The sequence below is a fragment of the Coenobita brevimanus genome, chromosome 39 (genome assembly GCF_032717465.1).
Source record: "Coenobita brevimanus isolate Jiangsu-jjx chromosome 39, ASM3271746v2, whole genome shotgun sequence".
Classification (NCBI taxonomy): Eukaryota; Metazoa; Arthropoda; class Malacostraca; order Decapoda; family Coenobitidae; genus Coenobita; species Coenobita brevimanus.
In genome coordinates this window covers 14,957,238-14,974,559 of record NC_136992.1, presented here as the reverse complement: position 1 = coordinate 14,974,559, position 17,322 = coordinate 14,957,238, and the positions used below count along the sequence as shown (strand labels likewise).

At 45.2% G+C, this 17,322-nt stretch overlaps 1 protein-coding gene across 1 annotated transcript in view; it reads right to left on the bottom strand.

Annotated features, from left to right (window-relative positions):
• Nucleotides 1–17,322, bottom strand: part of LOC145396866 (dimethyladenosine transferase) — a 91,200-nt gene that overhangs the window by 22,002 nt on the left and 51,876 nt on the right. The window contains exon 5 of the mRNA XM_080270154.1: nt 5,241–5,384. Within this exon, the coding sequence (XP_080126280.1) occupies nt 5,241–5,384 (144 nt within the window). The remainder of the gene's footprint in view (nt 1–5,240; nt 5,385–17,322) is intronic.

The window sequence follows — 17,322 nt, the reverse complement described above, 5'->3', positions numbered from 1 at the left end:
TTTTATCATTTAGCTTCAAGTTAGCATAATTCATTTTTTACTTGGAACAAATATGCTCAATCTAGCATAATTTTTCATTGCCCTAGCATAATTTCGTTGTTTGGATATGGCAACACTGCTCTCTGCCTCGCATTCTTCAGTCCACGCCTGACTGCCTTAAGTGGATGTTGTGGTTGTAACCACACTATGATATGAGCCTCTTGCCTCCCACTTGCTTTCCACATGGCCCCAGGACGTAAGCCAGCCTCACCAAAGGCTAATAATACAATTAGTAAGAACTCCAAAGTGACAAAACGATCAAGTTATGACCTTAGCAGAGAAAATTGTGTTACTGGACAAGCTAAGAAACGACCGTGCGAGTGTTTGCTATCACCAGTTAATGCATCTTTTTATTTTGTACTGTTTTGTTAATAAATGTGTAGATAATTGTGTATTACAGTACGGTGTTTACGTTTTTCCTTCATAATGGAGTATGTGCTTTCAATCTTGTAAGAAGGTATTTCGGGATGAGTATGGAGGTTTCGGGACAATTCGCAGTCACAACAAACACAAAACAATTCGCCTTCATTAATGAAGATAGCTATGGGTGACGCTAGAATATAATTCAAAGGCGACTACAGCGAGGAAGAAACAAGTTAATTATTGACTAAAGGTGCAACTAATAAATAATATCCAGAACCTACGCTACTGAACATAGACTTTGCCGGATCCCCCTGAAATATAGTTATTAAAGTATTGATTAATTAATAAGTATATTGATAAAAGTATTGATTAGTATATTTATAGAATGGCGGGGAATCGTCCAGGGTGCGAATTGTTCTGAAGGAGAATCGTCCATGTTTTGACGGGGAATTGTCTGACGGCGAATTGTCTCGCAATCAGTATGGACATGGACTGTGTGATGGGCAGCATGGTGGACACAAGTGCAAGTTTTCAATTGTTAATAGAGTATTCGCGGAATTGACTTTTCGCGGGGGTTACAAGAACGTAACTACCGCGAAATATGCGGGATTACTGTACATTTAGTCAGAGAATGACATGAAAGCTGATGCCAGAGAGTAGAGAATTCAGAAGAATCAAGTTCAGGAACATGAGAGCAAGATAAGTTGTTGCATACATATATACAACAGCCACCTTTCAGAAGAGTCAAGTTCAGGAACACGAGAGCAAGATAAGTCGTTGCGTACATATATACAACAGCCACCTTTGGCTTTGATATTGAGTATAGAGAAAGTAGAAGGATACAGAAAAGAGTTTGGTATCAGTTGCCTAAGACAGCTGAATCTCAGATAAGAAAAGGTTAGGTTTAGAGGAGAGGTGGTGCTCAACAGAAAGAAAGTTAAGGGAAAGGCCGCAAATGTTGCAGAAATGAGGATAAAGCGAGTCAGACAGTGGTTCCAGGCAACTCGTTGAGTTGTCACCAGGAGAAAGGTGGATGGTGGGGGCATTTATGGTCCCCCCACTGGGGACTCTGAGGCTTGGTACAATAATGCCATTTTTTTTATTTAATTTTGAATAGGAAGTGTAGTGTGTAATGTGCAGGTAGTCTGGTGTTGACAGTTAGAAAAACTTGTACTGGAGAGCATGCTGGCCTGATCTCTGTATTACTGAAACACTGAAAAAGTACAGCAAAGGGGGATGGTTAGGAACTAGTTCTGAGGGCTGATGAAACAGGAGCTCCAGCTCTCCCTGTCATCAGCTCTCCATCTGAGTATGGTGGCTGCAAAAGATTTGCAAGAAAGAATTTTAGTGCCTATTCTATTGTGCTTCTGTGCCTATGGTACTCTGACATACAGGTGTGAAATATTGGTGCAGCATGAAAATGAATAGTCAAGAGTGGCTCAATTGGTAGAAAGGTGGCCTGCAGTCCTACTGGACCCAGGTTCAAATCACCACTGGGGCAGGGAACAGTTTAAGGATTTGAATTTCATAAAAATCAGACTTTACTGATCTACCATAAGACCCGTCAACATGTCGTAAAAATACCCCCATCATTGCCAATACATCAGTCCTGTATGAGACAACCCAAGCATGTATTCAATATGGACGGTGGGTGTTAGCACCGAAGTGGTGACATGTAGAGAGATGTATGGTATGTAGGAGGACTACTGGGTCTTGAGAGCAGGCTGTGAAGCCTATGCCCAGAGTTTAAAAAAAAAAAAAAAAAAAAAAAAAAAAAAAAAAAAATGTGCTGCTGAGGAATGTGTGTGGAATTCAATGGACAGAATAAAGAATAATATACTTTGCGAAAGATGCATAGTATGGAAGTCTCTGGATACCCAAGTCACAGAGAGTGTACTTACATGTAATGGTCATGCAGATAAGGTATAATACAATTCGTGAAAGATGTGGAGTATGGAAGTCTGTGGATACCTGAGTTGCAGAGTGTGTACTTAAATGTTATGGTCATGTGGAGAGAATGAACATGAACAGTGGTGAAAAGGATACACCTGACTAAGTTTGATGTGGAAGATGCGGTGGGCCTAGAAAAAGGTGGATACGTAAGGTAAATGACTGTGTGAATGCACAGTAAAGAGCATGATGAGGCTAGAAAAATGACAGCTGACTGAGTTGATTTGAAGAATCTTATATAGAGGAGTGTATGATACGAGCTTGGCACCTTTGTTTTCTCCTGGTGAACTGATAGTCATTAGATTGGCTCTAGACGACAGGTGGAATGAAGTGCATAACTGTGGATGCTTATGACTGTATGGTGGAGTCATGATTCCAGGTGCTTGAATGGTAAGTGATTGGGTGTATGGCTTACTCAACTGGGCTAAATTTGATTAGCTTTCATTCTACTATTTTTTTTTATATCATACCATACACTATCAATAATGAGGACTCCAACAAGCTTGCATGCATAAGCCTTGGCCACTCAATGCCTGCTCTCCACAATGCTTGATTTCTGGCAACCTCCCTATTCAATACCATATCCCCAAGGTCACACTATTACCTCGTCCCAGGTCTTTTCAGTCTGCCTCTTGCAACCCTGCCCCCAACGTTCACACTTCTCACATTTCCACCCTCAACTGTCATCCACCATCCTCTCAACATGACCAAATCATCACAATGTAACCCTCATAATCACAAGAACACTGCACTCAACTCCCATCCTTCATTTCAACTCTTCAGCCATAATCCTAACCCCCTCTGGCCTCGCATTCAGGGACACACTACACATCCATCTCATCATTGTCATTTCTGTATGTCTGAGCCTACAAATATCATCTTCCATTACTGCCCAGGTCTAACTACCATACAGAATTACACTCCAAACATTTTTTTTTTTTCTCCTTATTTTTTTCTGGACCACTGGATTCCATCTATCTATTGCCAGCTGCCTTAATCCCATAAACTGTGGCCACAAACAAATCCGCTCCATGTCACCATGTCCCCCACCATTTCACTGCCCTGCTCCCAGCTCACACACCCCTCTCTCATATACCTCTCCACTCCATCCCTCCATCTCATCCTTGGCACCCCCCTCCCTCTTCCCCCTCTCCATCTCATTCACATACACTCTCCTCATCAGTCTCTTGTTCTCCATCTTTTCCACATGGCCAAACCACATCAGTGTGTTTCTCCTAACGCTTCCTATCACACCCACATCCACACCACAATGCTCCTTTATATCCTCATTTGTCAGCCTGTCTCTCCATGTGACTCCATTGGCCCCTCTTAAATAACTCATTTCCACTGCTCTCACTCTTGACTTATTTTATACAAGTCTATCTATCTATCTATCTATTGCCAGACGCCTCAATCCCGTTTGGGGTGGCCACAAACAAACCGCCTCCAAGTCGCCCTGTCCCCCGCCATCTCACTACCCTGCTCCCAACTCACACCCCCCTCTCTCATATACCTCTCCACCCCATCCCTCCATCTCATCCTCGGTCTCCCCCTCCCTCTTCCACCCTCCACCTCACTCACATACACTCTCTTCGTCAGTCTTTCACCCTCCATCCTCTCCACATGGCCAAACCACCTCAGTGTGTTCCTCACAACGCTTCCTATCACATCCACATCAACACCACAACGCTCCTTTATATCCTCATTCGTCAGCCTGTCTCTCCACGTGACTCCACAAGCTCCTCTTAAATAACTCATTTCCACTGCTCTCACTCTTGACTTGTGTCCTTCCAACAACGTCCAAGCTTCACTTCCGTACGTTAGAGTTGGTATCACAATACTGTCATGTAGTAACTTTTTTACTTCCATGCTCACTTCCCTGTTTATACAAGTAACAGCAAGTATTTTGTGGTAGGTGGGGGCGCTCACATCCACTCACTCGATGTACTGCTGCTCTCAGGTGTCTGCTCTTTCCTCTCCTCCCTCTATTCCTTCCTTCCTCTTCTGTCTATCTTTCCTTCAATCTTTCCTCGTCCTTCTGCCCACGGGTGACTTGACACTCCCTCTTTTGTCTTTCTTTCCTTCATTCCTTCCTCTTCCTTCAGCCTATGGGTGACTCTACACTAAGTGACAAGCCAAATGGTTTCCTGTACACCAGAAAACCATTTACTACGCTGGGGGGTAACCATATAACCAAATTATGGTGCCTGGTGGTTTAGTGGGTAATTACGGCACTCCGATCGGATTGAGCCGGTGCAGGTTTATATCCACGGGGTGGTTGGGGTTTATTGCTCACATAATGCCACTCAGGGATGAGTAAGGCTGGTCACCACTCTCATCTTAAATGTCAGGACCAACTTGCCTAACCCCGGGCTCCTATGCTCCTCATGGGGCAATGTAGGACTGGCTGATGGATGGATGGATGGACGAACAGCAAGTACTGAAAGATCTTCCACTCTCCTTTCCTCGTCCTTCCTCCAAAAACAAATCAGACTTACAACTGGGAAAAAATTATAAGGGTAACTGTAAATCTCAACCCTGAAACTAAAGGTGTGACATGTGTAAAGTGCAGTATGGATGCAGGCCAAACCTGTAATATGCCTAGCCATCCCAGTGACTACTCTAAACTTATCAGGGGAATACCCCAATATGCCTAATGTGTTTTCCTTGGGACATCTCATCACTATAATCCCAGCTACACCCCTGCTCCAGACACAAAGCAGATATGTTGCTTTCTTCCCTGGTGCATCACATCAAAGAGTATCATCTATGAGAAGAGAAAAATGCCTAGCCCCTTTCAGCTTAGGAATATTAGCAAAGGAGAAGAAAGTGAGAATTAGATGGAGTGTTATATCTTAGAAAATTTTGTCTTCAACCACAACACCTACCTGTAGTACTGATGACTGTTTGAAAGCTGCTGCCAGTGTTTTGTTTTTCCTGACAAAGACAATCCTTAGAAGTCCATCCCACTCAGAAAAGTTTATGTTTGGCACAGGGTTCTTGGGCTCAATTCTCACAACTGATGATTCAACCTGGAATGTGTTGGGTAACATAACACTCTAAGCCTTCAATGACTCAAACAAAATCATCTGGCATTAGCTAGAATAAAACACTGTACATTATTTAAATTGTCCCAACCATGAGGGTGTTAATGGTAGTAGTCTTAGCATTCTTGGTTTATATAACTCATACTCAGATAAAAACATATAATAATAATAATAATAATAATAATCATTGTGGTAGGTGGGGGAGCTCACCATCCACTCACTCGATGTAGTGCTGCTCTCGGGTGTCTGTCCTTTCCTCTCCATCCTTCCTTTCTCTTCTGTCTTTCTTTCCTTCATTCTTTCCTTGTCCTTCTGCCTACGGGTGACTTTACACTCCCTCTTCTGTCTTTCTTTCCTTCATTCTTTCCTCTTCCTTCAGCCTGTGGGTGACTCTACACTGAGTGACAAGCCAAATGGTTTCCTGTACACCAGGAAAGCATTTACTATGCTGAGTGGTAACCATATAACCAGATTTTGGCACCTGGTGGTGTTAGTGGGTAATTATTGTGCTCCAGTCGGATTGAGCCAGTGAAGGTTTATATCCAAGGGGTGATTGGGGTTGACTGCTCATGTAATATCACTCAGGGATGAGTAAGGCTGGTCGCTCTCATCTTAAATGTCGGGACCAACTGCCTAGCCCCGGGCTCCTACACTCCTCGTGGGGCAGTGTAGGATTGGATGACGGATGGATGGATCATCATCATCATCCGGACCTCCTTTCCCACCCTAAGGAAGGGTGAGGAGTAGCAATGTCCAAACAGCCCAAATTTGCCCAATCCAATGGGCCATGCTTCCATTTACTCATCATTCAAGCCCCTGGAATCCTAGCTCTATCAGATACGACTAAAACATTCACCACGTTCTGTAGCTTCACATAAACATATCTGATAGAGTCAATATGGATGCTGTCATGTTACAAAAGGGTGCCAAATCCCTGATCATGAACTTCTCCTCACAACATTCATCCAACCAGCTCGATCTCTTGCCAGTTCCCTAGCCTCACCGACTTCTAAACCTCTCTTCCTCACACACTCATCCACCATATGTCTCCACCTTCTCTTTGGCCTACTTTGCCTCCTCCCTCCTTCAGAATCACTCAAATATATCTTTTTCACCACTCTATTGTTATTCATTCTCTCTACATGACCATACCATCTCAGTACACAATCTTCGATTCTGGTGTCCACTGACTTGCTCACTCCACATCTTTTACGAATCACATTGTTTCGTACCCTATCCATCCTCTGTACTCCACATACATTCCTCAGCAGTCCCATCTCCACTGCTCTTACTCTTGGCTTTTTATTTTCATGCCACACCATAGTTTCACATCCATATGTTAAAGATGGCACTAAAACTCCTTCATGTAAGCCTCGTGCAGCTGCAACACTCAAGCCTCAGTTTCTTCTCAAGGCTTTCCTTGTCACTCTACTTTCCACTTCTTTTGCACATTTTCCTTTTTTCTATCACTGTACCCAGGTATCTGAACTCTCTCACCAATTCCAGTCTCTCTCCATTCACTGTAACATCACACTGGAAGTCACCTTCTCCCTCAATAACCATCACTTCACTCAATTCTACATTTACTCTCAAGGTACGACACTCAAAGACATCAGCAAAACTCTGCACTAGCCTTCCAAGTTCCTGACTGGCATTTGCAAGCAGCACTGCATCATCAGCATACATCAAATTTGAGATATTCCATCCATCACCATTCATTACCAATGCCATCTCTCTCTTCATTACTAGTGTTTTTACTTCTCTCATCACCCCATCCATATATATATTGAACATCCATGGGGACATCACACAACCTTGTCGCATGCCCACACCGATCGTGAACCATTCACTTAGATGCCCAGTAACTCTCATACATGCTTCACTACCATCTTGACGGCACCTCTAGTAGCCGCAGCGAGAAATGAACGCTGTGGTGGGGCAGACGGGATGACCGGGGATTCCCCCACTGTAGCCATATCCACATGTCACCGACCATCGGCCACCGCTGCAGCCCCGCTCCATGATCCTTACCCTGTGTCTCTGGCTTTCTCTTTCTCTCTCGGTTTCTATATAAACTGGTGTATTTCCGAAACTAATTATGAGATTATTATGACTTTTGTTCCACACCACCTTTGAGGTAAAAATCAAGGAGAGTTTTCTGTATAAAGGTTTCCCCCCCTCCTAAATGTGGCATATGAGCGGGGGAGTGCGGCCTTGCCGATACCTCAGCCTGACCTATAATTATACACTCGCCAGAACTGACCTGCCCTCAGACAAGGGGGGGGAAACCTTTATACAGAGAACTCTCCTTGATTTTTACCTCAGTGGTGGTGGTGTGGAACAAAAGTCATAATAATTTCATAATTAGTTTCGGAAATACACCAGTTTATATAGAAACCGAGAGAGAAAGAGAAAGCCAGAGACACAGGGTAAGGATCATGGAGCGGGGCTGCAGCGGTGGCCGATGGTCGGTGACATCCTACCTCTATGGTCGGTGACATGTGGATATGGCTACAGTGGGGGAATCCCAGGTCATCCCGTCTGCCCCACCACAGCGTTCATTTCTCGCTGCGGCTACTATAGCAGCTAACCATCTACACCATACATGCGCAAAACTTTCCACAGTCCTTCTCTGTCCACTTTGTCTTATGCTTTTTCCAGATCCATGAATGCCATAAACACCTTATGGTCCTTCTCACATGCCTTCTCTGCTATCCGTCCCACTGCAAATATTTGATCCACACATCCTCTGCCACTCCTAAAACTACTCTGTTCATGACTCACTAAGACTTTTTATATCTTCTATTAATTTCTCCATAATTATTCTTCCATAAAGACCTGTACCAATTAGCCAGGCAGAGAGACAGAGCTGGGCGGGATGTGCAATATGTTAGAATGATAAAGGATGCAGATGGCAATGTACTGACAAGTGAGGAGAGTGTACTAAGAAGGTGGAAGGAGTATTTCGAAGAGTTGATGAATATAGAAAATATGAGAGAGGGAAGGTTGGAAGAGTTGGAGGTAGTGAGTCAGGAAGTGCATGAGATCAGCAGAGAGGAAGTGAGGAATGCCATGATGAGGATGAAGGATGGCAAGGCAGTGGGCCCAGATGGTATACCAGTGGAAGCATGGAGGAGCTTAGGAGAGATGGCTGTGATGTGGTTCACCAGATTGTTTAACAAAATCCTGGAGGGTAAGAGGATGCCGGAGGAGTGGAGAAAAAGTATTCTAGTTCCGATTTTCAAGAACAAGGGTGATGTGCAGTGCTGCAGCAACTACAGAGGTATAAAGCTGATCAGCAATGCAATGAAGATATGGGAAAGAGTGGTGGAAGCTATGCTGAGAAGAGAAGTGAGGATCTGCGAGGAGCAATTTGGTTCCATGCCAGGGAGAAGTACTACTGATGCCATATTTGCTTTGAGATGGTGATGGAGAAGTACAGAGAAGGCCAGAAGGAGTTGCATTGTGTGTTTACAGACTTGGAGAAGGCTTATGATAGGGTGCTGAGAGAGGAGCTGTGGTACTGTAAGAGAAAGTCAGGAGTGGCAGAAAAGTACTTGAGGGTGGTGAAGGACGTACAACGATAGTGCAACAGCAGTGAGATGAGCAGTAGGAATGACTGAGGGTTTCAAGGTGGAGGTGGGATTGCATCAAGGATCGACTTTGAGCCCCCACTTGTTTGCAATGGTGATGGACAGATTGACAGATGAGATTAGATAGGAGCCTCCATGGACAATGATGTTTGCAGACGACATTGTGATATGTAGTGAGAGCCGGGAGGAAGCTGAGGCAGAGCTTGAGAGATGGAGATATGCACTGAAGAGAAGGGGAATAAAAGTAAGCAGAAGCAAGACTCAGCACATGTGTGTAAATGAAAGAGATGACAGGGGAACTGTGAGGCTGCAAGGTGTAGAGGTGGCAAAGGTAGATGAATTCAATTACTTGGGGTCAACTGTACAAAGTAACAGAGAGTATGGTAGAGAGGTAAAAAAGAGAGTGCAAGCGAGATGGAGTGGGTGGAGAAAGATGACAGGAGTAATCTGTGACAGAAGGGTCTCTGCAGAAATGAAAGGGAAAGTTTATACGACTGTAGTGAGGCCAGCCATGTTGTACGGAATGGAGACAGTACCACTGACAAAAAGACAGGAGGCACTGCTGGAGGTAGCAGAATTGAAGATGTTGCGTTTTTCACTAGGAATGACAAGGTTGGAGAAAATTAATAATGAACATATTAGAGGGACAGCACATGTATGTCATTTTGGGGACAATGCTAGAGAGACAAGACTGAGATGGTTTGGACATGTGCGGAGGAGGGATGAGGAGTATGTCGGGAGGAGGATGCTGGAACTGGAGTTACCGGGCAGGAGAAAGAGAGAGATGCCAAAGAGAAGGTTTATGGATGTAGCGAAGGACATGCAGGTGGTAGGTGTAAGAGAAGAAGACGCAGAAGACAGAGTAAGATGGAGACGGGTGATCTGCTGTGGCGACCCCTAAGGGGAGAGCCGAAAGGAGAAGAAGAAGATTCTTCTATATACCCTCACTATCACACTCAATACACTTGTACCACGATAATTCTTGCACTCACTTCGCTCAGCCTTATTTTTGTACAGGGGTACAATCACAGCCTTTTTCCACTCTGCTGACACAGTTTCACTCATGCATGCCTTCTTCTCCAACAAGCACTTTATTCCACTCTCTCCACTACCCTGAATCATCTCTCCATACACCTCATCAACCCCAGCTGCTTTCCCATTTTTCAGCCGCTTTACAGCGCTCTTCACCTGTGCGAGTGTCACGTCTCCTGGCACTGCGTTTCTTCTCTGCACACTCCCAAAACGAATTATGCTTACAGCTACTCTGCTCTCTCTATTCCCATTCATCAGGCTTTCAGAATATTCTTTCCATCTGGTCCTTATTTCATCCCCACAGGTTAATACTATACCACCTACATCCTTCACACCATCACATTTCTTTCCGCTTCACTTCTACATTTTCGCACCTCTTTCCAGAATAATTTCCTATTTTCAGAGTTGTCTGCATTCATTTTTCTTCCTAAATCATCATTTATCTCCTTCGTTTTCCGCTTCACTAGTCTCTTTACGCACTTCTTGCTCTCAATATATTCAGTTCTTATTTCAACTATATCCCTGTCCTGTAGCCACTTTAGCAACTTCTTCCCCTTTTCCTCCACCTCTGGTAGGTGGGGGCCCCCATCATCTGCACACTTAGTGTAGTGGTACTCTGTTTCTAGGGTAGCTCTACACTGAGTGGCAAGCCAAATGATTTCCTGTAAACCAGGAAAGCATTTAAACGCCGGGTGGTAACCTTATAACCAACTGACACGTGTTCCCTACGTGACAGCAAGTGGGTTGGCAGAGGGTTAGTGCCCTTCCCCGGAAAACAACTGCAGTAATCCCTCCACTATCCAACGTAATAGAGCCAAAGGCATGTCCGGAAAGTGGTCCTGTCCAGATAGTGGGTACCAGCCTCCTGGACTTGTACTTATGGACCCTAACACAGAAAAACACCTATACAACTCCCTCTGGACATGCATAGCACCTATTTCAGACCCAAATCACACCAATAAGGGACATAAAAGACTGAAATAAATGCAAAAGAACCATAAAATTAGGTTTTAGAGATGAGTTTATACAATATTAAACATCCTGGGTACTTACAAGTCCCTGGCTCCTGGACTGGTAATTAAGAACCCTAACTCAGAGAAATACCTCCCTACTGCACATGCATAGCACCTAATACCCTATTCACACCAATAAGGAACATAAAAGAGTGAAATGAGGTGTTAGAGGTAAGTACAGTATGGAAAATACAGTACAGTACAATATAAAACATTCTGGGTACTTACAGCAAGTCCCTGGCCATCTCGATGAATAACCGCCTCCTCTCAGACTCTGACAGTAAGAAGGATTTCCTGAAGCACTTGCAGTACACTGTTCATGAAGTCTTGCACTGAACTTAGTCATTTGCACTCAGAATTCCATTCTCTTAACACTGCGCACTCTTGTCTTACTTGCGCTCCATTGTACCTTAATGAAATAAGTGTTGCACTCTGCACTTTAAGTCTTTCCACCCTTGAAACCATTTTCTAAACAAAACACACTCAAGTTAATTTACATTAAATTTACATTCCATGAAATCTTTGTCTTTTCACTCAGAACTCAAATTCCTTAACAGTATGCACAGTTTTTTTCACTGCACAACACTGTAAATTCCCGTGTGGTCTACTGGAGAAGTTCTTGGCGTCTAATCACTGTCAGAGTCTGAGAGTAGCTCACGCAGGTGACCTAGGGGTGCATCACTGGATCTTGGTGATGGCGTACCCACTGCAGACGACTCTGAAGAGAGGCGCAAACTCACGTCGAGCGGTGACTCCACCGTGGCTGATGTGCTGGGCTGTGGCTCGGAGCATGAGGGCCTGTCTTGGGGAGGCAACGGAGTGGAGCCAGGGTTGGGCACAGCAGGGGTCACAGGCCTGAAAAAGCAGTCAATCGTTGATTGACACAAGGAACGACGATTCTGACGATTAATGATGTGCTGCCTGAAAGCACGCACTTCCTCTACAAGTCCCAAGGGCCCCATCTCCCTGTCGCAGGCTGGATGTTCCAGGTAGTCCAGAACGAACTCTAGGTGTTCCCGGAGTGCGCTCAGCTTGGGGATGGCTGGAGTAGTGTCATGCTGAGAGTAGTCCGCATCATCGTCGCCGTCCTCGTCGGACTCTTCAAGCTGGGTACGGACACCTGCAACTGAAGATGCAATCTCAATATCAGACAGGGTCTGATACCCAGGATCGCCCTCGTCGTCATCAAACCACTCACGCACTTTGACCACATCAACATCGTCCCCATGCGCACGTAGACGTGCAGGGAAGTCATCCAAGTCGAAATTTAGGAAATCGTGCTCCACATCCGTTCCGAGAAGCAGACGAGACCAACCATTTTCTAGAGTCTTGACAGGGATTTCCTTCCTTGCACTGGCCCAGTTGTAAATGGGAGACTTGATGTTGTAGCGGTGAAAGTTTTCCAAAGTCCGCTGGCCTCACGTGTCCTGTCCCTCTCTGCGATCGTCCTCGTCCTCGAGAACAACCATCACCTCGTCCAGGAACTTCCGTCGGTATAGCTGCTTCGTTGCCACGATCACTCCTTGGTCCATTGGTTGGATGAGAGCAGTCAAATTAGTTGGCAGAAACATGCACCTAATGTGCCCATTCTCAGCCACCAAGTTCTTGTCGCAAGGGTGGGCAGGTGCATTGTCAAGGAGAAGGAGGGACTTTACCTGGTCGCGTGGGATTCCCAGTTTCTCTGTCTGGTAAAGTAAGACCTCCTTGATGAAATGGCGGTGGAACCAGTCTTTGAAGATGTGGCATGTAAACCATGCCTTCAAGGAATGGTACCAAACGACAGGAAGGACATCCATTATCCCACGAAGACACCGAGGTTGCTTTGCACTGGCATCAATAACGGGCTTAAGCCGGTGCATGCCGTTAGCATTAGCACAACACAAAGTAGATATCCTTTGCTTGGAGAGCTTGCGGCCAGGTACATGCTTCTCCGTCGCCTCGGCTAGAGTATTCGTAGGCAAAGAGCGATAGAATAAACCAGTTTTGTCAGCGTTGTAGACTTGACCGAGAGTGAGGCCCTCCCTGTCGATCAAGCCCTTCACCTTGTGCTGAAACTCCTCTACTCCATCCTCGTTAGCGTCCAAAGCTTCGCCATGAGACATACGGTTGGTAAGGCCATGTCGTAGCTTGAACGCGAACAGCCAACCCTCAGATGCCTTGAAGTCTAGGGTGTCGTGAAGCTTTGCGAACTTCTCAGCACCAGCCTTCAGCTCCGTCCCACACACCATCACACCAGCAGCACGTTGCTGTCGATACTAAATCAACGTGGAGCGGTCAACTTCAGCATACTTGGGAGTAAACATCATCTTCCTCTCCACGTTGCGTTTGCTTTTCGATAAGAAGTCAGCCATGTACTGCATGAGTTTGTCTCGGGATCTCTTGATATCAAACAAAGTAGATCGGGCCAGGTTGAACTCACGAAGGATGCGTGACGAAGACCATCCCGCATCCATCCACTTCCTCCAATATCTCCCTCTTCTTCTCCAGAGTCAAAACCACTCTCTTCCTCTTCTCAGGCGGCAGGGCCATCATCACACACACGAAGAAGAGGCACGAGAGCAGAAGGAGAGCCTGCAGCAGGTAAGGCACCACCACAAAAGCGAGCACGTGGGCAGCCATGATGACGAGCGTGCACTCACGACAAGAGACGGGCAGTAAGTGGGGAGGATGCAGGGGCGCTCTAGTGGACGTCGGAGGAATGACGCACCAAAACAAAGCTGTCCTGTGCCATGCGCGCCAAGTTCAAATTACGGGCGGGAAAAGGTCGGATTTTTTTCGGATTTTTTGCGGTTTTCGGACCATTTTGGGAATATTGGATCCCGGGATGATTATGTCCGGTAAGTGAGGATGTCTGGAAGGTGGGTGTAAGGATTGTACGGGGATTACTATTAAAAGTAAGAACAAGAAGCCTCGGACATGGACTGGCCAAAAGATGACGACTAAGGACCAAACAAAGGACATGATACGAATGGCGACGTGGAATGTATGGGGTGCAAATGACAATCGTACAGTAGGGAATGTGAAGGTGGACGGAGTAGTCGGTGTGTGGGGTATGCCTGCTGAGAAAGATGAGAATGGCAGTGCTTTAGTGGACATTTGTGCTGGGAGAGGGTTGGTGATAGCCAATACCCTCTTCATGCACAAAATGATCCACAGGTATACGTGGCGAGTGATGAGAAGGGTGGGTGGTTAACTGAATGAAAGGAGGGCAATGATTGATTATGTGTGTGTGGATGACAGGATGCGAAGATGTGTAATGGATGCAGGAGCATACAGAGGTTAGGGTAGTGGACTTTCTGACCACCACTTGGTAGTGGTGAATCAAGGTCCATGTAAAGTGGAGAAATAGAAGAAGGGAAGGACAGATGGAAGGAGCAGACACAAGGGGGGTGGAAAGGTTACAAGAGGATAAGAAGGCAGAATATAAGAGAGAAGTGGAGGAACGACTGGGTAATTATGAATTGGAGCAGATGGGGGATGTGGAAGGTGTGTGCAAGATATTCACAGAAGAAGTATGTGCAGCATGTGAGGTGGAGTGTGTGGGGTGAAGAGAAGACAAAAGGGGGTGCAAGGAACAGCGTGGTGGAATGAAGAGGTGAGGCAGGCTGTGGCACAAAAGAAGAAAGCATACAATGAATAGATGAGAAACAGGGATGTGGAAGAAGTTGAGACAGAAGAGAGACTTATATGTAGAAAGGAAGAGACAGATGAAAAAATTAATAAGAGAGAGTAAGACAAGGGTGGATGAGTAATTTGGATGGAATTGGAGTGTAAAGTGGAGGGAATCAATAAAACTGTTCTGGAAAGGGGTAAAGACAGTTAGACAGTGTGGCAGTGAAGTTAGTAGGGGAGTGAAGAATAAAAATGGTAGATTACTAGTTGAGAAGGGAAAAAAAGCAAGCAGATGGAGAGAACACTTTAAGGACTTGTTGAACATAAGGAATGAAAGTAATGTGAGTATAAGTGGCTGGGGAATGGCTGGGAGGAGGGAGGTGAGAAGATAGGAAGAAATCAGTAGGATGGAAGTTGTGGAAGCTATCTATCTATCTCTATCTATATATCTACGCTGCTTCCCCCAAGGAAAGGGAGGTAGACGAGACAGGACAACACACTCCCAATTTACTCATCCACTCAAACACATTCATTCGCATCTTAGCCCCAAAGGGAAGAAAGGACAGATCCTCACTGCACCACACCGCACGAGGGTCAACTGCACAGTGCAATCACTGACATCCGCAGCAGGATCCAACAATAGAGCTGGTTTACCCCTGCCACATCATAATAGACCCATACCCCTTACCCACACCTGACCTGATCAGCTGATCAGACCAAATGCGGGAGAATGTCCCCCAAGGGCTGCGTCATCATTTATTCATTCACAATTTCTCTCCATTTATTTATGTCGTGCACAGCCACTCTTCCTTGCTCAACAGACATCCCTCTTGCATCCAACGCTCTCTTCACACTGTCCATCCATCCTATTCGTGGTCTCCCTCTCAGCCTTACACCTCTCACATCAGATCTAGTTATCTCTTTCAGCAATTGCTCATTATCCAATCTCTCCATATGCCCAAACCATCGCAACACCCTCTGCTCAACTCGATCAGCCATCTCCCGAACAACTCCAGGTCTCCTTCGCATTTCATCATTTCTCACTCGATCCATAAGAGTCACTCCACACATACTCCTCAGACACCTCATCTCCATGACATTCAAACTTTTCCTCTCTGCTACACCCATATTTCATGTTTCAGCCCCATATAACGCAGTCGGTACCACAACACCTCATACAGCCTTCTCTTTACATCCATTCTAAGTGAACAACACCTAAACACTTTTTTCATTCCTCCCAGCACCTTTCCTACTTCATTCATTCTAAACTTCACTTCTGCATCTATTCTCCCACCCACAGCAACATGTGACCCTAAATGCTTAAAACACTCTACCTCCTCAAGCAACTCACCATTCGAAACTATATTCATCCTACCATCTACCAACCTCGTACACTTCATCACTTTACTCTTATTCTCATTTACTTTCAATTTCCTTCTTTCACACACACTTCCAAACTCCTCTACCAACTGTCTCAATCTCTCCTCTGAATCAGCCACCAGCGCAGTATCATCTCCAAACAGCAGTTGCTTCAGATTCCACTCTCTACCATCAACATTCACCAGACTCAGACCTCCACCTAAAACTCTTGCATTCACCTCCCTTACAACACCATCCATATATAGTAAATATTAAACAACCAAGGCGACATCACACATCCCTGTCGCAGTCCCACTCTCACGAGAAACCAATCACTCACAGTACAGTACTTCCCACTCTGACACATGCTCTACTATTTACATAAAAACTTATCACCCTTTAGTAACCTACCATCAAGTCCATACAATCGTAAAACTGTCCACAAACTCTCCCTATCAATTCTATTGTATGCATTCTCTAAATCCATGAATGCTCCAAACACATCCTTGCCTTTCGCTAAATACTTTTCACACACTTGTCTCACAGCAAACATCTGATCCATGCATCCCCTCCCTCTCCTAAAGCCACACTGCTCATCACCAATCACTCCCTCTGTACCCTCTCTAACTCTCTTAACCCCTAAAACGCGGCTGTGTACGCGCGATCCCCCCCCTGTGGCGGGGTTGTAGCGGGGTCTGAGTACCTGTGGAAAAATATTAGCCAAAAATCATAGATTAACCCTAGAGCATTAAAATTTTTAAGGCATATATTACTTACATTCAGCTATCTCCTGAGCCACATGTTGAGCCTTCGTTGACTACCCAAGGACTTGTGAAGACTTGCAAAGTTGGGTAACAAAGTCTTCACTCTCACACCTCCAGAAACCCGGTTTTCTTTCTACCACAGCCTCAGTCTGTCACAGTACACTTTATACAACAACGTACAGGTTGTTTGGAATCCGTATTTGTAAATAAGAACTGAAAATAAGGCTAAAATGGACAGAGCGCACGGCCGACATGCAGCGCGGTGGCGATCTTCCCGTCAATATTGTCACATTTGCCTTTTCTCGGCAAAAACACGTATACTCCTTTTTTTTTCCATCATAGGACTTCGCAAACGTTTGCCTGTCACTATTACGGTAATAAAAATCAATGTCACTGCCAGTATTGTGGACTGGGAATGAGGAAGACCACCGCGGCGCGAGTTTATTCAGCCTTACGGCACGCACTTTATTCTCGCTCCTGTCGGCCACTCGCACTTCATTTCTATCGCTCACTTTCACTGTATCTTTTTTTTTTTTTTGCCTTATTCATC